Source organism: Euleptes europaea, chromosome 8 (assembly GCF_029931775.1).
Source record: "Euleptes europaea isolate rEulEur1 chromosome 8, rEulEur1.hap1, whole genome shotgun sequence".
NCBI lineage: Eukaryota > Metazoa > Chordata > Lepidosauria > Squamata > Sphaerodactylidae > Euleptes > Euleptes europaea.
In genome coordinates, this window is record NC_079319.1 from 1,793,488 (window position 1) to 1,817,867 (window position 24,380).

Consider the following 24,380-nt stretch of genomic DNA (forward strand, 5'->3'; position numbering starts at 1 on the left):
CTCTAGGCCGATCCTGCATTGAGCAGGGGGTTGGACTAGATGACCTCTGTGATCCCTTCCAACTCTATGATTCTATGACATGGAGGCAGGAGCGGAGTGGGGCTGGATGAAGCAGGGGGATTTTCTGTTCTCAGGACCAGCCTGTCTCTGAAGGGTCTCCGGCTGCTTGCTGAGCCACCAGCCACGGCTGAACAGCAGAGTCCTTCCGCAAGGCCGGCAGGAGGGTCTCTGGGGGCTCAGGCATCACGTTGGGCGGACGAGTCAACACGGCGGGAGGCTGGGCCCAGCTCCACTTTGCACACACGCTGGGCAAACTTCAGGGAGCAGATGGATTCCCCCATGTTCTTCTCCAGCGGGGAAATCTGGGGAGTGAGAGGATAAAGGCAAGGGAAAAAGGGCTGGCGGGAACGTCTTGTCCTCCTAACACTCCCCTGCAGGAGCAAGAGCCCCCTCCAAGACCCTCGCAGTGCCAAGTATCCCGGCTTGACCCCCACACTGGGGAAGGCGCACACCTGGCTGGCGGCCGCCCTCTCACCTGCACCATCATGACAGTCTTGCTGCCTTTGCCCAGGGAGTCCTGCAGCAGGTAGGTGAGCTTGGAGTTGCGGAAGGGGACGTGTGCCTGCTTGGCTCGCAGGGCCTGGATCACCTCGCCCAAGGCCAGCAGGGACTTGTTGATGTTCTGGGCCTCCTTCAGCCGCTCTCCCTGCGCCCCCGACTTCCACACCCGCTCAGAGCCAGCCAGGTCCACCAGGTTCAGCTTCCCTGGGGGGAGGGAAGAGAGGAGAGGAAAAGGGTCTATGGGGGTGGAGGGATGGCATCCCCGCAGCCCAGGGTTGACCGCAGCCCAACTGGGACCCATCCAAGGCTGAACACATGAAGCTACCTTATGCTGAATCAGACCATCAAAGTCCATCAAAATAAGCATTGGTCTTCTCAGACTGGCAGTGGCTCTCCAGGTCTCAGGCAGAGGTCTTTCACATCACCTACTTGCCTGGTCCCTTTAACTGGAGATGCCAGGGATTGAACCTGGGACCTTCTGCATGCCACACAGATGCTCTACCACTGAGCCACGGCCCCTCTCCAGGGTCTCAGAGGAGGAGGTCTTTCACATCACCTACTTGCCTCGTCCCTTTAACTGGAGATGCCAGGGATTGAACCTGGGATCTCTGCCACGGCCCCTCTCCATGGCTCTCAGGCTGAGGTCTTTCACATCACCTACTTGCCTAATCCCTTTAGCTGGAGATGCCGGGGATTGAACCTGGGACCTTCTGCATGCCAAGCAGATGCTCTACCACTGAGCCACAGCTCCTCCGCCAGACCCCACGTGCAGTCAGCAGGAAGCAGGGCAGCAGTGACCAGATCAGCAGGAAAAAGGCAGAGAGAGTAGGGGAGATGCAGCGGGCAGAAAGGGCAGAGATGCTCTGCAGCATCTGGAGACCTGCTGGTGGAGGTCACAGATTCTATGGCCAGCTTGGGTTTTGCAATTAGGGGAGAGTCTTAAAGGGGCTGAGTCACCTAATCACTGTGAAGTTTGGGGCCCAACCAACACTTACATTACAAAGATACAAATAAAAAAGACAACCAAATACACAGCCTCAGGCGCATATCCAGTCAATCTGATCTGTTCAACCCATAAGGCGCAAGCATGTTTAACGTGAAAATCCAAAAAGTTTCTCTGCTCTTCAATCTTGGAAGGATGTCTGCATGGGACGCTTGTATCCTGTCCACAATCCAGAAGCGTAGCTCATTCTCAGTGTGGTCCAAGGACATGTAGTGATCTACAAAGGGAGCTTTTTTCCTTTTCAATCTGATGCAACTTCTGTGTTCTGAAACTCTGACTTTAGCAGCACAAGTTGTGTACAGAGCTTGGGTTTTGCTACAGCGTGGAGGGGGGTGGGTCTCCATTGCAAGCACCTCCTGGGTCTCAGTTCCAGGCACCTCTGCAAACCCAGTTCTCAGCACTGCAGCTCTCTTCCTAAGGAGCCACAGTCAGTTGGTAGGAGGGGCGTGAGCTCCCTCTGAACCCAACACTCTTGCCAGGAAGCCCCACAGTGGTGAAGAGAGCTGTCAAGTCGCAGCCGACTCATGGTGACCCTGTCGGGTTTTCATGGCAAGAGGTGGTTTGCCGTCACCTGCTTCCGTGTGGCGACCCTGGACTCCCTTGGTGGTCTTCCATCCAAGTATGAACCATGGCCAATCCTACTTAATCTCCAAGATCTCAGATTGGGCTAGCCTGGGCCATCCAGGGCAGGGCAGGAAGCACCATGATGCCCCACAGAAACCCACCGAGGGCTTCCCAAGTGGCCCACTCCCACTCCTGGTGAACGAGAGGCACTTCCCTCCCCACAGAACCAAGCCAGTCAAAACCCTCCCGGCTGAAAGTCTAGAGACCCAAGGTGCCACTGACCCCAGGGAGGCTCCGGACAATTCAGTCCAGAGGTGCCCCCAAAAGTCAACCTCCACTCTTCACCAGTTGAGCTTCCTGCCTGGGGCCAGGGAGGAGATGGCCCTGCCCGGGAGGGATTCCAGGAGTGGACGGCCATACCTGTGATCTTGGTGCCACTGGCCAGCTCCGTACTGGTGATGGTGACCGTAAGCAGAGCGTGGGAGCGGGAACTGCGCTCGTTCATGTTGGTGGAAGAGGTTACCCGGTTCCGCTTCCCCAGTGACAGCATCTGAGGGGTCAGAAGGGAAAGGGGACGCCACATCAGCCTCTGGGGAGAGGGAGTGGGAGCAGCCCCCCCTCCCCAAGTCAGCCCAGGCACACCACCCAGAACAACGGCTGCTCCTGCGGTTCCCAGCAAAAGCCAAGCAGGATCAGTCCCAAAGGGAGACATCTTGTCCAACAAGCCATGTGCCACAGGAGCTGACTGGAAGACAAAGGGCCAAAGCGCCCCGCTGCCCCAGGAAGTGGCATTCAGATATACACTGCCTCTGAACATGGAGGCTCTAGTTAGCCAGCGTGGACTTTTCCACTATAAATTTGCTTAGACCCTTTTTCACAGGGAAGATTGGGCTCAGCTTGTGGCTGGTCAAATCAAATATTTAATAATACAGTCAATGACCAGCAGTACACACACAGAGCATAGTAACCTGTACCTATTTTCATATTACAGGTCTAAAATATAAGGCTAAAAATGCAGGATGAAAGGACTCCTGTGATCCACGGGGCAGATCAAATATCTGAACCCGAACCTCCAAACCTAACAGACACACGGGCCCCGGCAGTATGGGACAGGGGGCAGAAATCCCAAAGAGAGAGGCTCTGGTATTTCCCCCCAACAGCTCCCACTTGGCCCCCGCACCAAAGCCTCTTCCAAACCTCACACCCTTTCAGGGGTACCTTTTTGATCTCGCGGAAGCTCCCCACTTCCACGCAGGTCAGGCCCGGGACATGCAGCTGGCCACTCCCGTCCGGGTTCAACTTGACATCCAGTTTCTCATGGGGATCTTTGGCCAGGAGGTCCCTGGAGGGGGTGAGAGGAACCGGGACTCAGGTGTGACCCCCCCTTCCTCCCAGGGGATGCTGTCTGGTCAGAATCCCCGGAGTGGGAGGTTTCTTTCCTTCCCACACAAAGGCAGGTGATGTGCCATGCCGTGAAAACACACAGTCTTGCCCCCCCCCGCCCCCAGCAGAACAAACCACAGTGTGGGGGGGTGACAGGTCTGAATGGGGGCATAAGGGGAATGTTTGCAACTGGATTTTCCTGTGTACACATGAACACATGAAGCTGCCTTCTACTGAATCCAAGTCAGTACTGTCTACTCAGACCGGCAGCAGCTCTCCAGGGTCTCAGGCAGAGGTCTTTCACATCACCTCCTTACCTAGTCCCTTTAATAGGAGATGCCGGGGATTGAACCTGGGACCTTCTGCATGCCAAGCAGATGCTCTACCACTGAGCCACGCCCCCTCCCCTTTGCACAAGCAAATGATGTTGCAAATGGCTGCTATGGTGTGCCATGCCACAGGGGCGGGGGATATTCCCATGCTACAGGCGCACTGCGCGTACTGCTGGGATGGAAGCTCCTACAGAGGCCATAGGTGCATTTGAGTGGGGGGGCCTCACCTGATCGCCTCATTGTAGATCTCCACCATACTGAGGCTGACGGTGTATTTCCAGGCCTCCCTCTTGGCCTCCATCTCCCGGTAGAGGGCTTGCAGTGCCCGCTGGTTTATCCCAGGGTTGTCCGGGATGCCCTGGAAGCAGACAGAAGGGAAGGGCCCTGAGGTTTATCTCCCAAGGGGAAACCAGGGGGTGGGGTGGGGAGAGCAGGGGCTGGTGGGAGCTGGAGCTGAGTCTGGAAACCTGGCCATCTTTCCCAGCAAAGCCTCCTTGGAACACAGCCTTCCTACACTACACTTTGAAGGAGTAGTAGGAGTAGGAGTTGGTTTTTATATGCCAGCGAAGAACAAGAGTTGGTTTTCTATGCCGACTTTCTCTACCACTTAAGGGAGAATCTAACCGGCTTGCAATCACCTTCCCTCTCCCTCCCCCTCCCCACAACAGACATCCTGTGAGGTGGGTGGGGCTGAGAGAGCTCTAAGAGAGCTGTGGCTAGCCCAAGGTCACCCAGCTGGCTTCCTGTGTAGGAGTGGGGAAACAAATCTAGTTCACCAGATTAGCCTCCGCCGCTCATGTGGAGGAGTGGGGAATCAAACCTAGTCCCCAGATCAGATTCCACCACTCCAAACCACCGCTCTTAACCACTACACAACGCTGGATCACAAGTTCTCAACTGCACCTCTAGGTCACGTGCCGCATCTGGCAGACCCTTGGTGCAAAACATCTGTGAAACATAGCAGTGGGCAATTGGGGGGGGGGTGAGACCAGCAGTGGCTATCCAGAGTCTAAGGTCAAAGTTTTTCACAACTGCTACCCCCAGTCTTTTAACTGGGGATACCGGGGATTGAACCGGAGACTTCTGCACACTAAGCAGATGCTCTACAACTGAACCATACCGCACACAGTTACACCTTTAATCCTTGTGGCTTCACTGCGATGGGCCATGCATGCGTGCCCATGCAAAAGGTGTTACGTGCCCATGCAAAAGGTGGCTCTGGCAGCGCGGGCGACAGAGGCAGAGTGTGCCAAGCCCCTACCTCCATGGTGTAGGTCTTGCCCGAGCCCGTCTGCCCGTAGGCGAAGATGCAGACATTGTACCCATTCAGGCAGGACATCACCAGGGGCTCAATCTCCTGGAAGACCTGTGGAGGCAGACGGGGAGGGGGGGTTACAGAGCAACGCCCCCTCCCCTTCACAGTTGCAGCAGTGAGGCCGTGAAGCAGGCGTGAGGCTCGGCACCCAGCAGTGGTGTGGAGGCAAGCAGAACTGTTTGTGGCTGGGGGACAAGGCTGCTGGCTGTGAAGGGCGCGGCCAGTTACCTGCTACGGCGGCACCCCCAGCTCCAGCCATCCCACTGACGCATGCCGTTCTTTCCTGCGCGGGCACCTAGGTATCAAGGGGGAGTCATAAAGGTGGCCAGATCCACACCAAGAGGGGGACCAACTTGGCACTGGCAGGGGGAGGGATACCAACCTTTGAGCTCCCACAAGACCCATCCCAAAACATGAGCCTCCCCTCCTGCCCAGGCCTCAGGCCACTCTCTATGCCCCTGTGGTGTGGGGACAGCCCTCCAGTCCCCTGTGCAGCTGGTGGAGAAGATTCCCTTGAAAGGATGGCTCGGCTCTCTCATGATGCCCCGGGTAGCCCCTTGGGAGCCCAGGTGTCTTTCTTCAGATCTCTGCTCAGGCAGACACCAAGCGGCCGTAGCCCCTCCGCCCATTCCCTCAGTGGTCCTGTCACCTGTGCCCACAAAACACTGAGAGCAGTCCCTCAAGTATATGGCACAGTGGGTAAGGGAGGGGATAAAGGAAAGGACCAGGGAGGAGGGTGCTTGCACACCGGCCTAAAGAACGAGAGGTTCCAGCCAGTGCCCTGCCCCACCACGGCTGAGTTCTTGTGCTGCAAAGAATACAGACGACTCTTTCAAACCAGCCCTAGTTTGTGAAGAAGAAGACACACAGAGAGAACATGAGAAGAAAAGCCCTGCTGGGTCAGACCCAGGCCCATCAAGTCCAGCAGTCTATTCACACAGTGGCCAACCAGGTGCCTCTAGGAAGCCCACAAACAAGACGGCTGCAGCAGCACCATCCTGCCTGTGTTCCTCAGCACCTAATAGAACAGGCATGCTCCTCTGATACTGAAGAGAATAGGTATGTATCATGACTAGTATTCATTTTGACTAGTAGCCATGGAAAGCCCTCTCCTCCATGAACGTGTCTTCAAGCCTTCCAAGTTGGAAGGTGACTGGCAGTTTGGTCCACTTGTTCCAGAACACCCCTCTTTTCAGTGTACCACTTGAGAGAAGAAGAAGAAGAGTTGGTTTTTATATGCCGACTTTGTCTATCACTTAAGGAAGAATCAAACCAGCTTACAATCGCCTTCCCTCCCCCTCACCACAACAGACACCCTGAGAGGTAGGTGGGGCTGAGAGACCTCTTAATAAAACTGTGACTGGCCCAAGGTCACCCAGCTGGCTTCATGTGGAGGAGCGAGGAAACAAATCCAGTTCACTGGCTCATGTGGAGGAGTGGGGAACCAAACCCGGTTCTCCAGATCAGATCAGTCCACCGCTCCAAACCACTACTCTTAACCACTACACCATGCTGGCACACACCCCTTGGAGAAGGGCCCGCTGGAGACCCCTGTGATTCCCCAAAGCTCTCTCTGCTTCTTTCCCACCCCCCGCCCCGGTTGCCTGCATTGAGCCACTCCCTCCCTGGGCAGGGGACCCTTGCTCTGGAGCCCTGGGGCCAAAGACTGGGCATGCATCCCCTAGGAGGGCAGCCCTCACCTCCTCCTGGGTGGCCTGTGGCAGGAAGACCTTGTCCAGCTTGAAGGAGCGCTCTTTCCCCTTGTAGCAGGCCATGACACAGCCGTTGTCTGCAGGATCAGCGTCCACCGTGGCGCCCACCTCCCCCTCCTGCTGTTCCATGCTGGTCAGTGGTTTCAGGCGGCACAACACCCGGATGTTTCCTGCAAGAAGAGTGGCAGAGGGGTTGGAATGCCAGCCACCAGGACCTGGGTTCCAGTCCCCAATTAGCCATGGAGCTCTCTGGGTGACTCTTCCTTAGCCTAACCTACCTCACAGGGTTGTTGTGAGGACAAAATGGAGTGGGGGAGAACTATGTTCGCAGCCCTGAGCTGCTTGGTGTGTGTGTTAAGTGCCATCAAGTCACTTCTGACTTACGCTGACCCTATAAATCAACGTCCTCCAAAATGTCCTAGTGTTATCAGCCTTGCTCAGGTCTTGCAAATGGAGGGCCGGGTCTTCCTCTCTTCCTGCAGCCTTGGAGGGCAGAATAAACATGGGTAGGCAGACAGAAGTTGCTTTAGGATGACCCACAGGGCTTGCCTGGCCCCCTGCTATGGGTTTGGGCTATGCATACCCTGCATGGGTTAGAGGAGTCCAGTTGCCCCTGGCACCACTACTACACTACCTGGAGACCCAAACCTCACAGGGGACCAAGGCTAGGGTCAAGGGAAGCAAGGGATGCACATCCCAGAGGCAGCAGGCAGCAGAGATGTTGAGCCGGGGGTGGAGGAATCAGGAATCAATCACTGGCCCTGGAGAACTGCCATGGGCAGGACATATTATCTAGTTGCTGCATGTGTTACCCTGCTGTTGCAGCATTAATGCCTACTGATGTCATATCTTTTTTCTGCATGATGTATCATGTCTAACATGCTGTGCTTGTTCAGATTTCTGTAATCCTAGTCATGGCACACTGCTTATTGGTGGTGGAAAGGGGGCCATCAAGTTGCTGCTGACTTATGGTGACCCCGTAGGGCAGGGGTGGGGAACCTTTTTTCTGCCAAGGGCCATTTGGATATTTATGACATCATTCGCGGGCCATACAAAATTATCAACTTAAAAACTAGCCTGCTATATTTGGTCAAACATTTAGCCAAGAGGCACCACCGGAGATGGCTTGAAGTGTCTGCCACGTAGAGCGACTTGCTTTTGAGCTCTGCCATCCCCAGCTGGGCCCAAGAGATTCAGGCAGGGCAGCATCCTTCTGGGCTGGAGATAAGCCAGGACCCATGAAGGGCCAGACCAAATCATTTTGCGGGCCTTATACGGCCCCCAGGCCTGACGTTCCCCACCCCTGCCGTAGGGTTTTCAAGGCAAGCGACGTTCAGAGGTGGTTTGCCATTGCCTGCCTCTGCATTACAACCTGGTATTCCTCGGAGGTCTCGCATCCAAATACTAGCCAGGGCCAACCCTGCTTAGCTTCCGAGGTCTGATAAGATTGGGCTATCCTGGGCTATCCAGGTCAGGGCATAATGTTTATTAGATTATTGTTGTTGTTATTATAAGCTTCTTTTATAGCCCTCCTTTCTCAATGGGACCCAAGGCAGATTACAAAGATAAGAACTATCCAGTCAATCAGCAAGTGAATTACAAAGTAAGAAAAAAACATTTGTGTCTAGCAGCAAAGATTCCCAGGAGAACAGATCAAAGTAGTGGGCTGGGCAGATTGCAGGAACAAGATATCGACTATTCTATCAATCAGCAAGCCGGGCACAAAACATGATAAAAGAATTCAGTTGAAATGATTAGCGCTGAAGGTATTTGTATGGGAGACCTCCAAGGAATACCAAGGGCATGACGCAGAGACAGGCAGAGACATGTAGAGACATGTGTCATAATTGTTTGGCGACAGATGTCTCGGGCCACGACCCGGTGTCCCAAACCGAGCTAGCCCTTGGCAGGTCATTGGAAACCAGGCAGTTTCCCCATCCAGTTGAGAACTGATTCATTCTCAGCCCCTTTGAAGGTCTTTCCCCAGGGGTTTTCTAGCCCTGTCCTCTCACAACTAGGATTGCCAGCCTCCAGGTGGTGGCTGGAGATCTCCCACTATTACAACTGATCTCCAGGCAACAGAGATCAGTTGACCTGGAGAAAATGGCCGCTTTGGAAGGTGGACTCGATGGCTTTATACTTCCCCTCCTCAAACCCTCCCCGCCCCAGGCTCCACCTGCAAAATCTCCAGGTATTTCCCAACATGGAGCTGACAACCCTACACACAACAGAAGGGACTGAGGATGCTTGCTGCTGAAAAGCAACCTGGGCGGGGGAGGGCATGGGGAGATACTGATGGAAATTCAGTTGCTGGTGTCTAAGCCTGTGGGAGATGAACGCTGCAGACTTTGGGTGGGCACACAGCCTCCAAAGGGGGCAAGAAGCAGAGAAAGGGGGAATTGATTGGAGGCAGGGGTGCCAGGCACCAGAAGGCAGGAGGTGGGGCTTGGGAGGTCATCAATGCGATGTCACCAGTACCTATTGGCTGGTGACTGTGACGTAAGCACCCCACCCACCCCATTTGCCTATAAACTCAGCGTTGCCCCTTCAGCGTGGAGCAACAGCCCTTCCGCCAGAGGTGCCATGCTAAGATGGGGAACTGAAGGCGAGTAATTGTGACCTGCTCTGAGCACAGAAGAAGAAATCTCCCCTGGAAAAATACCCCCCTCCCAGCCCGGCCTCTCAGGCACCTTTCAGCTCCAGCAGCTGGTCTTGGCATTTCTTGTGAAGCAGCATCTCTCGCTGGTAGCGCCCTTGCAGAGACTGGTTGGCTTGTGTGGCCTCGTCCAGGGCAGAGCACATCTGGAGGGGGAAAGAGAGCTAGGCTGGGTGGGGCAGAGCAAGGGAAACTGCTTCCTACAAGCCCCCCCACCCTGCCCCTGTTGGCCTTCAGATGGAGCAGAAGACACACAGAGCCCTTTGGGTGTGCTTGAGGGACAGCTGCCCCCCCCCCCCCCGCAACAACTCCCCTTCTGCTCCTCCTTTCCACGCAAGTGTCCTGCCCCAGCAGGGTGACCCGTCTCAGCTCCCATGCCACAAAGGCTGCCTCTGCTCCACTGGCCACAGAGGGGGCCTGGGAGGGCAGGACCTCCCTAGGCCTGGCCCTTGGCCACGGTTCTCACCTGCTGCCGGGCCTCACCAAGCGCGGCTTCATAGCAGTCGGCAAAGGTGCGCACCTGTCCACGCAGGCTGTTATAGTCGGATTTCATGCCCCTGAGGAGAGGCTGGAGTGTGTCCAGACGCTGGCGCACACCTGGAGGTTGGGGAGGGGGAAGAGAATGCCCATAAGAACACATAACATAAGAAAGGCCCTGCTGGATCAGAGCCAGGCCCATCCAGTCCAGCAGTCTGTTCACACAGTGGTCAACCAGGTGCCTCCAGGAAGCCCCCAAACAAGGCGACTGCAGCAACGCTGTCCTGCCTGTATTCCACAGCACCTCATATTATGGGCCTGCTCCCCTGATCATGGAGAGAATAGATATGCATCATGACTAGCATCCTTTTTGACTAGTAGCTATGGTTAGCCCCCTCCTCCATGAACGTGTCCACTCCCCTCTTAAATCCTTCCAAGTTGGCAGCCATCCCCACGTCCTGGCTCACAGACACTCACCAGCTGAGTGTGATTTCTGGAGGGGGGGAAAGATGCATTTTATGTTGCCCGCCCACCCAAATCAGTTGTGAAGGCTGCTTCTTCCAGAACAATTATCCATAAATCAACAGGTGCCATCCTGAGGAAACCCCCCCCCTACGGTTCTCAGGGGTTCTGGTGCATCCCTTCCCATTCAAGCCTAGACAATTTGTGCAGAAGAGCCAGGCCTTGCCCTGCCAGCAGTCTGTGAGACCCCAGACAAGACCACAGCCCACCCCTACCTGCAAGCTGTTCCCGCAAGTGTTGGAGGTGCTGCTCAGAGCATTGAGAGGCCTCATGGACGGCCTCTTCCTTCCGCGCTTCCAGCTGGTTGATCTCACGAAGCAGGTCCTGCCGTAGCCCTGCGATCTCAGCCTCGTAGGTGGAAATCTGCCAGGGAGAGAGAGACCTCCCATCAGAGTATGCACATATGCAGACACTGGGTTGCAGTCCCAGAGCCAATGAGAGGCTACAACTGTGCTGCTCTGCCTGGCCTGCTGCCCTCACTAAGCCTCCAAGCGGGAAACCGCTATGGGCTTTAAACTTACATTAATAGATGACAATATATTAGATGAACTTTGATGCACCCCTCTCCAGGGAACATCCAGGGGAGATGTTCTTAATGCCACACCCTCCCAACACTCTGGATAGGGTCTTCTCAGAACACAGGACTGTGGGATTAGCTTGTTTATTATTTGTTTGTTTATTTAAAACATTTATTAGCTGCCTTTCTTCCTTCTAGAGCTCAGAGCAGCTTAAAATATAGATAAAATACAAAAATCAACAACATAAAACCAAATGTTAAAACTACAAATCAGGAATGCTAGTAAACTTAATTAAATGCTGTTCTAAATAAAACTGTCTTCAGCTGTCTCCTAAAGATCAAAAGTGAGGGGGCCAGGAGTATCTCCCTGGGGAATTACAGAATCATAGAGTTGGAAGGGGACCACCAGGGTCATCTAGTCCAACCTCCTGCACAATGCAGGAAATTCACAACTATTTCCCCCCCATACTTCTGTTGATCCATAATTGTAGGGCTGCCACTGAAAAGGCCCTTTCTCATGTACCCACCAAACAAGCTTCTTGGATTTATGGGGCAGTCAAGACGGCCTCTCCCTATGATCTTAGTCCCCAGGCAAGAATGTATGGGAGAAGACGGTCCTTCAGATACCCCGGTCTTCCCAAGTCTTGAAAACAATGCCCAGTGGATACAATGGGATTTCCCTCAAAAGCACGGGCTGTTGCTATTGGGACAGGAGCAACCCTGGGACAGGCAACCCTGATGCAAAGTCCTGAGAGACTGGCTGCTGTGCCGCATGACTCGAACCCAGGCCAACCTCACCTTGTGCCGCAAGCCAGCTGCCACCTCATCCGAGCTCTGTAGCTGCTCCGTCAGCTGCTGGCACCGCTGGACCTGGCTGGAGAGCTGAGCCATCAAGGTCCTGTTCCGTTCCTCAGCTTCTGCCAGACCCTGCAGGGTGCGCGGGGAATCCACCTCCACCATCTTGGTGACGTACTGTGGGGGCAAAAGCCAGCCAGGTGCTAGAGTGGGCTGGGATCCCGTCCCCCACACGTTTTTATTTAGATTGCTTGGCTACCCAGTCTTTTTTGATCCCTGCACTCAAGGAAGAACATCAGAAGAGCCCTGCTAGATCAGAGCAGCAGTTCAACTAGTCCAGCATCCTGTCTCACACAGTGGCCAACCAGTTCTTCTGGAGGGCAGAGAGGCCTTCTTCTGATGTTGCCTCCTAGCAATGGGATTCAGAGGTAGACCACCCCTGAACATGGAAGTTCCATTTAGTCACCATGGCTAGGAGCCACTCTCCTCCATGACTCTATCTCAGTGGTTCCCAAAGTGGGCAGTACCACCCCCTGGGAGGGGATTACCTAGGGGGGCACTAAGAGGCAAGGGGGCAGCAGGGGGCCCTCGTCAACTGTGTTGTTCACTAATTTACAATCGATCAAGGTACGGCACCATGCTGGCAAATTTGGTGGAAACTATCAGAATTTTTTTCCAGACTTTGAAGACCTGGCATCACTGGATCGAGTTCATCATTTCTGTTGAATAAATTTCAACTAAAAAGTTTTAATTTGATTTTGAATAGATGTAAAATTAGTTGTTATTGTTTTGAAATTTTATTGTTATTATCTTCTTTAGTGAGTCATGCAAACCCTTATTTTGAATAATGCTTTTTATAGGATAGGGTAGGGGGTGTTGGGGTTGAGTTTGTGAAACCAAGGGGGCGGTGGCCCGAAAAGTTTGGGAACCACTGCTCTATCTAATCCCCTTTTTAAAAGCCGTCTGTGCCAGCGGCCATCATTGCATCCTCTGGCAGTGGATTCCCCATTTTAATCACTAGCTGTTTAAGTATTTCCTTCTCTCAGTCTTGAATCTGCTGCCCATCAGCTTCATTGGAAACCTTTGAGTTCTAGTATTTGGGGAGAGAATGAAAAAGTTCTCTCTGCCTACTCTCTCCACCTGTGTGGCTGCTGTGAAAAAGGCAAATTCCATGCTGGCCATAATTAGACAAGGAATAGAGAATAAAACTGCTGCTATCATACTGCCCTTGTATAAATCTATGGTGAGACCACACTTGGAATACTGTGTCCAGTTCTGGTCACCACACCTAAAAAAGGACATTGCAGAGCCTGAGAAGGTGCAGAAGAGAGCAACCAAAATGATCAGGGGACTAGAGCAACTGCCCTATGAGGAGCGGTTAAAACGCTTAGGGCTGTTTAGCTTGGAAAGAAAGTGGTTAAGGGGAGACATGATAAAATTATATATTAAAATTATAAAATTATGCATGGTTTGGAGAGAGTAGACAGGGAGAAGCTTTTCTCCCTCTCTTATAATACTAGAATGCTGAAGCTAGAGGGTGAGAGATTCAAAACAGATAAAAGGAAGTATTTCTTCACACAATGCATAGTTAAACTCCCTGCCCCAGGATGTGGTGATGCCTGCCAACTTGGAAGGCTTTAAGAGGGGAGTGAACATGTTCATGGAGGAGAGGAGTATTCATGGCTGCTAGTAAAAATGGATACTAATGATGCATCCCTATTCTCTCCAGGATCAGAGGAACATGCATATTTTATTAGGTGCCTTGGAACACAGGCAACCCCCTCATGCATCTTGGTTGCCCTCTTCAGTACTTCTCCAGCTCTGCAGTGTCCTTTTTGGGATTTCACCAGAATTGTGCCCAGTATTCCAAATGAGGCTATACTAGAGCTTTATACAATTGCATTACAATACTGGCTGTTATATTTTCCTTTTCATAATAATTCCTAACTTGGAGTCTACCTTTTTCACTGCTGGGATTCTGCTAGGTCTACATTTTAAGTAAGCTTTCCACTGCAACTCCAAGATCTCTTTCCAATCTCAGTCTCAGCCAATTCAGACCCCATCAGCATATATTTACAGTAAGGATTTTTTGTTGGTTCCTCTGTGCATTATACTTATTCATGCTGAGCTTCATTTGCCACACTGTTGCCCACTCACCCAATTTACAGCGATCTTCCTGGAGTTCTTCACAGAGGACCTTGTTTTCCACCACCCTAAATAAGGTATGGTCTGCAAACGTGGCTTCTACACTGTCCAGTCCCAGGCCAAAATTGTTTTACAACCTAACACAGAAATCCCTTCAGAATCCAGAGACACCTGCCCACATGAGCTCTGGCTAGCAAAACTTTATGCCATGATACTCATAGAATCATAGTTGGAAGGGACCACCAGGGTCATCTAGTCCAGCCCCCTGCACAATGCAGGAAATTCACAACTACCTCCCCCCCAACACCCAGTGACCCCTACTCCATGCCCAGAAGATGGCCAAGATGCCCTCCCTCTCATGAGCTGCCTAAGGTCATAGAATCAGCATTGCTGACAGATGGCCATCTAGCCTCTGCTTAAAAACCTCCAGGGAAGGAGAGCTCACCATCTCCCGAGGAAGCCTGTTCCACTGACGAACAGCTCTAATGGTTAGAAAATTCTTCCTAATGTCTAGACGGAAACTCTTTTGATTTAATTGCAACCCATTGGTTCTGGTCCAACCTTCTGGGGCAACAGAACTTGGCACCATCCTCTGTATGGCAGCCCTTCAAGTACTTGAAGATGGTTATCATATCTCCTCTCAGTCTTCTCCTCTTCAGGGTAAACATACCCAGCTCCTTCAACCTTTCCTCATAGGACTTGGTCTCCAGACCCCTCACAATCTTTGTTGCCCTCCTCTGGACACGTTCCAGCTTGTCTACATCTTTCTTAAATTGTGGTGCCCAAAACTAAACACAATACTCTAGGTGAGGTCTAACCAGAGCGGAGTAAAGCGATACCATCACTTCACGTGATCTGGACACTATACTTCTGTTGACGCAGCCCAAGATCGCATTTGCCTTTTTAGCTACTGCATCACACTGCTGACTCGTGTTCAGTGTTTGGTCTACTAAGACCCCAAGACACGCTTGGTCATCATTAAAGTACCGTGCAAGATTCTCTACTATTCCCGAATCCCTGCTACATCCTGGGCTGTTGGGCTCGCCCTCCAGTGGCCAGGAATGGAACCGCAGGGCACTCACCTGCACCTCGGGCGGCTGGTTCTTGTGTGCCTCCAGAGAGAGTTGGAGCCCACGCAGGCGCTCATCCAGGTGGCGCACCTCCTCCTCCTTACGCCACTGCAGCCTGTCCATCTGCACCTCCAGGCACATGAGTTCCTCCACCTTCTTCTGCAAGGTGGCCTCCAGCTGCTGCACTCTGGTGCGGAGGTCCTCGTTCTCCTGGGAAGAGTGTAGTGGTTATCCCAGGGACCCTCTGCTCACTGAGCAAAGCACAGTGTGGTACCCTAGTGCCTGCTTTGCATCAGCTAATGGTTCAGCCTGACCTGGATGGCACAGGCTAGCCAGATCTTGTCAGAACTTAGAAGCTAAGCAGGGTCGGCCCTGCTTCGTACTTGGATGGGGGACCGCCAAGGAATATCAAGGTTGCTAGCGGGGTGCAAAAGAGCCAGCGTGGTGTAGTGGTTAAGAGTGGTGGTTTGGAGTGGTGGAGTCTGATCTGGAGAATCGGGTTTGATTCCCCACTCCTCCACATGAACAGCGGAGGCTAATCTGGTGAACTGGATTTGTTTCCCCACTCCTACGCATGAAGCCAGCTGGGTGACCTTGGGCTAGTCACAGCTCTCTTAGAGCTCTCTCAGCCCTACCTGCCTCACAGGGTGTCTGTTGTGGGGAGGGGAAGGTGATTGTAAGCCGGTTTGAGTCTCCCTTAAGTGGTAGAGAAAATCAGCATATAAAAACCAACTGTCTTCTTCTATGCAGAGGCAGGCAACAGCAAACCATCTCTGAATGTCTCTTGCCTTGAAAACCCTATGGGATCACCATAAGTCGGCTGTGACTTGACGAGTCTTTCCACCACTACCACCAGTTCAAAGGTCGCTTTGCGCTAACCAAGTCTGGAGCTCAGGACTTCCGACCTGGCCATGCACAAGCAGATTATTCCCTGCTTCTTATTTCCAGGTGTGTTCAAAGCCTGCCCTTCATGCATCTAAGTGGACTGACGACATGAAAAGCCACGGCAATTAGCTGGCTGCATCCTTCGCTGGATCAGCAGCTCCAACATGTCTGTCCCTCTCCTGGTCTCTCCCTTTCCCCCGTGTTTTTTCTTTCTTTAAGACACTTCATGGCACCTGGAGAGCCCCATTTGCAACTGCCACAAACTCAAAGAGCCACATGACTATTGTAAGTCCTACGTGCCACACCCACCAGACACACACATACAACAATAAAACATATCACTATAAACATTAAATATATTCCTGTAACCATTTTACCTACCAGAGTACTTCTGAGTGTGTATTTATTTTTCTTTATTTACATCCCACCTTTCTCCCCAATGGAGACTCAAAGCAGCTTACATTGTTCTCCTCTCCTCCTTTTTATCCTCACAACAATCCTGTGAGGTAGGTTAGGTTGAGAGGGTGTGGCTGGCCCAAGTTCACCCGGCCAGCTTCCATGGCGGAGTGAAGATCTGAACCTGAGTCTTCCGGATTCTAGACTGACACTACTCCCAGAGGTGGATGGTTCTAGGTGTGAATACCCTGACAAGCACATGCCCTCTGGGCAATGCCAACTTTCCTGAAAAATGGGGTGGGTGCCACCTTGGGAATGGTACTCAGAAGAGCCACAGATGGCATGCTGTCTTTATGTTACTGCATTGACTCAAAATAATAGCAAGCAGAAGACACAAAATCATAAAATCACAAACAGTTTCATTGGCATATCAATGAACCACACGTGGCTCGTGAGCCGCTGAGCAAGCACTACCAAAGACATTTTTATCCCGTCCTCCCCCTTAAAAGGGCTGTCTGGTTAGACGGCAAGATCTTGAGGGCAAAGGCGGCCCCTCCTGATCCTGCTGTTTTGGGACATGCCTGCAAAAATAAGCAAGGCAAGTAATTTTACGCCAAGGGCTGTGAGGGCACATCCAAGTTGCCCCAGCGTCCTCAGGGACCGTGAGCTCTGCCAGCACTTTCCCTCCACTGTAGCTGAGAGGTAGCAGGTGTCCCCTCAGTCCCTGAAGGAGAGGATGACCTTTCTGGCTTACAGGGGATGGAGGAGCACAGAAGAACCTTCAAGGGGACACAACGCTTGCTTTCCCCTGGGCATTCTGCGCCCTCAGGGGTGCCCTACGACCACATCCAAAGAAGACCAAGATTTTCCACAACAGCAAAAAGCTGGCGGAGAATCAGAATGCGTTTTCGGAACAGCATTGGGGAGGGGCAGTGGTTCAGTGATAGAGCCTCTGCTTGGCATGCAGAAGGTCCCAGGTTCAATCCCCGGCATCTCCAGTTAAAGGGACTAGGCAAGTGGGTGATGGGAAAGACCCCTGCCTGAGACCCTGGAGAGCCGCTGCCCGTCTGAGTAGACAATACTGACTTTGACGGACCAAGGGTCTGGTTCAGTAGGCAGCAGCTTCATGTGTTCATCCCTGTCTGGGCCCAGTGCTGGTGGGCAGGCACAAGGAGTTGCGAGGGAGGGTCTCACCTTGGCCATCAGGGCAGGGGGCTGAGCCGACACGGTGACCAGCTGCTGCAGGAGCCCCTGGGTGACCTCCAGGCTCTGCTTCAGGCCCTCGTTCTCCACCATCAGGTTGTGGATCCGCTTCTCGGAGTCCGTCACTCCCTGGGGGGTGGGTAGAATCAGAAAAGGCTGTCTGCTTGCTTCGGACCCCTTGGGATTCCGGGAAGGGGAAGGGTACCCACAGGTGCTCTCCCTGCTCCCACACCAGCCCTCCCTGGCCACCTCTCCCACTTCCTTCTCCACGGGGGCTTCTCTCCCACCCTGATCTTCTCTCCACCTTTGCTCTCCCCGGTCGGCTGCCAGGCTGTCCCTCACCGTGCCCAGGCGAAGGCGCTCCAGTTCCTCCTCCCGCTCTTGAATCTGCTGCTTCAGGTCTTGGATCTGCCAAGAAAGGAGCACAAGGCGGGTCGGGCTCTCTCAGTGTTGATCCACAGCGGAGGGAACCAGAGCTGGAGGAAGATAGAGACACAACCCCCCGCCCAACCCCACCCACCAAGAAGGGCCTGTCTTTGGATCTGGGGTTGGTGCTGCTTTCTCTTTAGTATGCACTAAGCTTGCCTGCTAAACCAAAGGTATAAGCTGCTCACTAACCTTCAATGAAACATTTGGGCATCCTTGGCTTTGGACATTATTTTCATTGACTCTGGGTTATTTTGCTGTTTTGTTGCCATCTGTAATGGTGAGTTTTTATATTGTAATTCTAATCTTATTCCAATTGTTTAGAAATGTTTGCCTTATTTCTGTGATGATTGCACGATGTTCCAAAAAGCAGGATGTTCCTTATGCAAATGAATAAATCGTTTCTCTAGACTAGGGGTTTCTCTAGACACGGGCACCCTGGCACCTGCCAACATCTTACCTGGCGCCCACCAAGTGTTTTTAGAAAGTGGGTGGGGCTTTTGTCCAGCAAGCCTCCTGATTGGCCACTGGAGATCTGATTGGCTGTGCAGATTTTTTAAAATGTCGCTTTGGCGGCAGCTTTCACCACAGCATGAGGTTCTTCCCTGTATGACTGAAGGTCAGCTGTAGCGTTGCCAGGTCCCTCTTTGCCACCAGCGGGAGGTTTTTTGGGCAGAGCCTGAGGAGGGCGGGGTTTGGGAAGGGACGTCAATGCCATAGAGTCCAATTGCCATAGTGGCCATTTTCTCCAGGGGAACTGATGTGTATCAGCTGGAGATCAGTTATAATAGCAAGAGATCTCCAGCTAGTACCTGGAGGTTTTTAACAATAATAACAGCACATAAGCTCATACGAATAATCCACTTTACTGAAATAGAATTTCTACTATGTAATACCAATTATGCACAATTATGTACAATTATGTGTACAATTATGTACACCAAGTATATGGAACAAAATTCTTTCCAGAGGAAATGATGCTCACATACACAGACCACAATGAAACAAAATATCCTGAGTATTAATCCAACATAAAAAAGGTTACTACACCTATAATAATTGGTACATTAAGCAAAAATTCTTCAGCAGCAACAAAAGACAACTCTAGTTTGGTAGTCGTTTTGCAAATTGCTTCTTCAGTTATTCATTATTCTTCTCATATATTGAGCTCAAGGCTTCTGTAGAAATACACAGGAATACATAGGAATATTTGATACAACCAACTATTTAACAAGGTTATAAAAAGGACTATGTAACAACGATCTTACCACTGTCATACATGAGAGACACTAGGGTTCCTTCCAAAATTAAATGCAATTCATAGGGCAAAAGCCTCTGTAAAGTAAAGTGGATTATTCGTATGAGCCTACGTGCTGTTATTATTGTTAAATTCACTATTGCCAGCATAGGTTTATTGTTTTCTTAAGTACCTGGAGATTGGCAACCCTAGTCAGCTGCGGCAGGCACTTTGTATCTGGCTCTGTCATTTTATGTGCCCACCACCCTGGGTCAGAATTCCAAAGATGCCCGCAGGCTCAAAAGAGTTGGGGACCCCGGGCCAGACAGTTACAGCTCTACATTTTTTTTCTTTTAAAAGACGCTTATTAAAAAGAAAGAGCCTGTGAGGCACATACGCCTTGAGGTCCTTCTTGAAGGAGAGGCAGGGCTGGCTGGGATTAGCCACTGGGTTGCTAAAGGGCTACACCTGCGGCTGAGTGCTCCAGCAAGGAGGCACATGGCCTCGACTAAAATCAAAATTCAGCAACAAAATGGAGCAGGTCTTGCTCGGGAAGCAGCTGCACCTGGCTCAAACTCAGAGAGACGCATCCCCACACAGGATGGCACTCACACCTTGACTGGCTCCCCATAGATATCCCACCTTTCCCCCCAAAGCAGCTTGCAATATCGGCAGTTGCAGCAATCTGAATCAAGCCCTGAGCTCACCTGATGGCGGAAGCCGCCTGCCAGCCGGTGCTTTTCCTTCTCCCTCTCTTCTGCCTGTTGCCTGAGGCTGGCAACCTCCTCTGCCAGTCGGCTCCTCTCCCCTTGCAGGGCACTGATGGACTCCACCAGCTGATGCACGCCCGCAGGGGCCACTGGGTACAGCAGGCAGGCCGAGGGCAGCTTCATACCTGGCCGGAGGAGAGAGAGGTGATACAGACACCCTGCAGGTACTGAAGGACCGCCCCCTTCTTTATGAACAGTTAGAGCTGTTCCTCAGTGGAACAGGCTTCCTCAGGAGGTGGTGAGCTCTCCTTCCCTGGAGGTTTTAAAGAAGAGGCTAGATGGCCATCTGTCAGCAATGCTGATTCTATGACCTTAGGCAGGTGATGAGAGGGAGGGCATCTTGGCCATCTTCTGGACATGGAGTAGGGGGTCACTGGGTGTGTGTGGGTAGTTGTGAATTTCCTGCATTCTGCAGGGGGTTGGACTAGATGACCCTGGTGGTCCTTTCCAACTCCATGATTTTATGATTCTATGACCACCAAAGTTAGGCAGGTGGCAACCCAGGAGAGGGCCTTCTCAGTCATGGCACCAAAGCTCTGGAACTTTCTCCCCAAGAGATTAGTGTGTCCCCTTCTGTTGCCGTCTTCCACCAGCATGTGAAGACATTCTTGTTTTGTCGAAGGCTTTCACGGTCAGAGTTCATTGGTTCTTGTAGGTTATCCGGGCTGTGTAACCGTGGTCTTGGAATTTTCTTTCCTGACATTTCGCCAGCAACTGTGGCAGGCATCTTCAGAGTAGTAACACTGAAGGACAGTGTCTCTCAGTGTCAAGGGTGTAGGAAGAGTAATATATAGTCAGAAAGGGGTTGGGTTTGAGCTGAGTATTGTCCTGCAAAAGTATTGTCCTGTAAGTATCAAGATAATGTGCTAATGAGGGTATGAGCTAATCTGAGGAGAATAAGAGGAGAGTTTAAGAATGAATAAGGCTTGGCTTCCTGCCCTGAAAAACCTCCAGACTGACAAAGACAACATTCAACAATAGCCATACAGATTAGCTTTGGATTACCCACATTAACAGATCACTTCAGGATACAATGGTTCCATATTAACATACCACACCCTCATTAGCGCATTATCTTGATACTTACAGGACAATACTTTTGCAGGACAATACTCAGCTCAAACCCAACCCCTTTCTGGCTATATATTACTCTTCCTACACCCTTGACACTGAGAGACACTGTCCTTCAGTGTTACTACTCTGAAGATGCCTGCCACCGCTGCTGGCGAAACGTCAGGAAAGAAAATACCAAGACCACGGTTACACAGCCCGGATAACCTACAAGAACCAACATTCTTGTTTGTTTGTTTGCCATTCTCTCAATGATCTGTCCTTCCTAACCAATGTTTTAATGTTTTGTATGTATTTTAACTCTGTTTCTTTAACATTTTAAATAGTTTTACTGATGTATGTTTGGGAGGGGGTTGATTTTAATGGTTTTAAATGAGAGCCGGCATGGTGTAGTGGTTAAGAGCGGTGGACTCTGATCTGGAGGACTGGGTTTGTTTCCCCACTCCTCCACGTGAAGCCAGCTGGGTGACTTTGGGCCAGTCACAGTTCTCTTAGAGCTCTCTCAGCCTCACCTACCTCACAAGGTGTCTGTTGTGGGGGGAGGAACGGATGGAGATTGTAAGCTGGTTTGATTCTCCTTCAAAAAGGTATAGAAAAACAGCATATAAAAACAAATTCTTCTTCTAAAATGTGATTTTTATCATGTACATTTTAAAATGTCAGCTGTCTTGGCAGCCCTTGTAAGGGCAGAAAGGTGGGGTACACATTTGGTAAACAATTACAACATCCTATAGTAAGGGGGGGCTTGGTGGGAGAGGCTGACGGGAGGCAGGATTTGCGCCAGAGCTGTGAGCAACCATGCTTTTGGGTTGAACAGCACATGGCCTTCCCCCAGAACCACAACACCCCCTCACGATCATGGATATGCCCACCTGGAAGTGCCCACAGCAGGGAAAGGCCCTGGTGGGAAATCACAGGGACGTGACCAGCTGTTCTTGGCTCCCTGCTGGGACCCCCAGAGACCCTCTGAGGTGCAGGCTGAAGATACCAGTCACAGGTTTGTTTCTTTAACAAATCTCTCTTGCAGAGTTTTGGCTTAGCCACTTGGCTCTGACCAGCTTATCTTCACTTGCAGATGAGCTCTGCTTTGATTTTGCAGACTGGCTCTTGCAGAGGTTATTTTACCTGTCTTCCAAAGGAGCTCCATTTTTTCCAAATCTTATCTAACAAAAGAGCTCTCTGCAAGCAGCTGGATTTGATCGAGTGGCTCAGGTTTTGCAATGATTGTCACTTAACCTATTTATACAATTGAGAAAATCTCCATCAACGTGGAATATTTTATTTCGTTAGTTCGCCTATACCCTGCCCAATGGGGACACAAAACAGCTTAGGTCATTTTCCCCTCCTCCATGTCCTCACAACAACAACCCTGTGAGGCAGGCCAGGCTGAGAGTTTGCGAGGGGCCTGAAGTCACCCAGCAAGCTTCCACAGAAGAGTAGAGATTTGAACCTGAGTCTCCCAGAGCCTAACCTGACACACTAACCACTATACAACACTGGCTCTTTAGATGACAAGGAGAATAAAGCCAACTCCAATGTGGCAAAGAGGCAAAGCAAAGCAAATTATGCACGGTATGGAGAGATTGGACAGGGAGCTGTTTTTCTCCCTCTCTCATAACACCAGAACGCAGGGTCGTCTGCTGAAGCTGGAGGGTGAGAGATTCAAAACAGACAAAAGGAAGTATTTTTTCACACAATGCATAGTTAAATTGTGGAACTCCCTGCCCCAGGATGTGATGATGACTGCCAACTTGGAAGGCTTTAAGAGGGGAGTGGACATATTCATGGAGGAGAGGGGTATTCATGGATGTTAGTTAGAATGGATACTGGTCATGGTGCATACCTATTCTCTCTAGTATCAGAGGAGCAGGCCTATTATTTTGGGTGCGGTGGAATACAGGCAGGATGGTGCTGCTGCACTCGTCTTGTTTGGGGGCTTCCTAGAGGCACCTGGTTGGCCACTGTGTGAACAGACTGCTGGACTTGATGGGCCTGGGTCTGATCCAGCAGGGCCTTTCTTAGGTTCTTATGAAAGCCCCCTGCCCCGCAAGGAGTCCCTGACTCACCTTCGTGGGTCTTCTCCAGGAGGCCCTGCTGCTCCGAGATGATGCCCTCCAGACTCTCGATCAGGCCGAGCTTGTCCTTCACCCGCTGCCGGTAGGCCCTCTTCAGCCCCCGCAGCTGCTTGCGACGCCGAGTCTCCTCCTTGCGCAGGCGGGAGCGATACTCGCCAGCCTTCTCTTGCAGCTGCTGCAGCTGGGCGTAGTGCTCCAGGAAGGAGAGCAGGTGGGACATCACAGAGAGGAGGGGGGACTCGGGGGCCTGGCGTGGAGGGCAGAGGCCCAAAAGTGCACCGGACCCACGGTGAAAGTGGGGCAGGCAGGAGAGAAGATGACGGGGCAGCCGTGTTGAGAGACAGAGAATGAAGACAGAGAATGAAGTTAGCAAGAGACCCTGCAGAAGGAGCCATGGAAAGCGCGTCTCAGTCTTTCCTTCAAACCCCTCACCTTGCAACCCCTGTGGACTTAGGGTTGCCAACTCTGGTCTGAGAAATTCCTGGAGATTTGAGGGCAGGGCTTGGAGAGGGGAGAGTTTGGGGAGGGACCTCAGCAGGATACATTGCCATAGAGGCCCACCCTCCACAACCTCCATGGGAACTGACCTCTGTTGCCTGGAGATCAGCTGTAATATCGGGAGATCTCGTGGAGGTTGGCAACCGGTGGCACACTCTTCTTTTCTCATCAGACGGTGGGGAAATCCCCCAGGAAAGGGGGATTTATGCCCAATTCACATGCTACACACTCCTCATGTCCTCCACTTGGCCACCATGCACATCTTACCATTCAGACACGCGCTGGGAGTTCCATGCTCAGAACTTGATTCCCAGGAATGTTCTGAACCCATTTGCATCAGGTCTGTATCATGTTTGGTCCAAGTGAAGGAGCTTAAGCCCCCCCTCCCGCCCCACACGCACACACAATTTCCCCAGCCCAACATGGTCCAGAATCCCCCTCAGTGGGAAACCCTCTGTGTAGCCCACCATTCATGGACAAAGGAGCGCCTCTGAGGAGGCTAGATAGAGCAGTGGCCTCTATATAATATGGCCTTGCACATTCAGACGACTGCTCCCCTGATGTCCTGGTTTCTTGCAAGTCTTTGTGGAGAGAGGAGCAGCTGCTGGCACAGGGCTCAGCCTCTGGGCAATTCCTACCTATGACTCTGTGCCGAAGAGGACACTGGCATGCCTCCCGTCATAGTATCATAGAGTTGGCAGGGACTCCCAGGGTCATCTAGTCCAACCCCCTGCACAATGCAGGAAATTCACAACTACCTCCCCCCC

General features: G+C 51.9%; 1 protein-coding gene across 1 annotated transcript; it reads right to left on the reverse strand.

Annotated features, from left to right (window-relative positions):
* Positions 1-231: 231 nt before the first annotated feature.
* KIFC2 (kinesin family member C2) lies at positions 232-23,358 on the reverse strand. The gene is made up of 16 exons (XM_056854600.1): positions 23,107-23,358; positions 19,907-20,094; positions 17,879-17,977; positions 17,528-17,665; positions 15,065-15,262; positions 11,841-12,014; positions 10,741-10,888; positions 9,993-10,123; positions 9,561-9,672; positions 6,859-7,040; positions 5,105-5,209; positions 4,071-4,201; positions 3,347-3,470; positions 2,549-2,678; positions 536-765; positions 232-362 (listed from the first exon to the last, which is right to left on the reverse strand). The coding sequence occupies exons 1-16, from the start codon at positions 23,333-23,335 to the stop codon at positions 237-239; spliced, it is 2,445 nt and encodes an 814-aa protein (XP_056710578.1). The 5' UTR covers positions 23,336-23,358; the 3' UTR covers positions 232-236.
* Between the last annotated feature and the right edge of the window lie 1,022 nt (positions 23,359-24,380).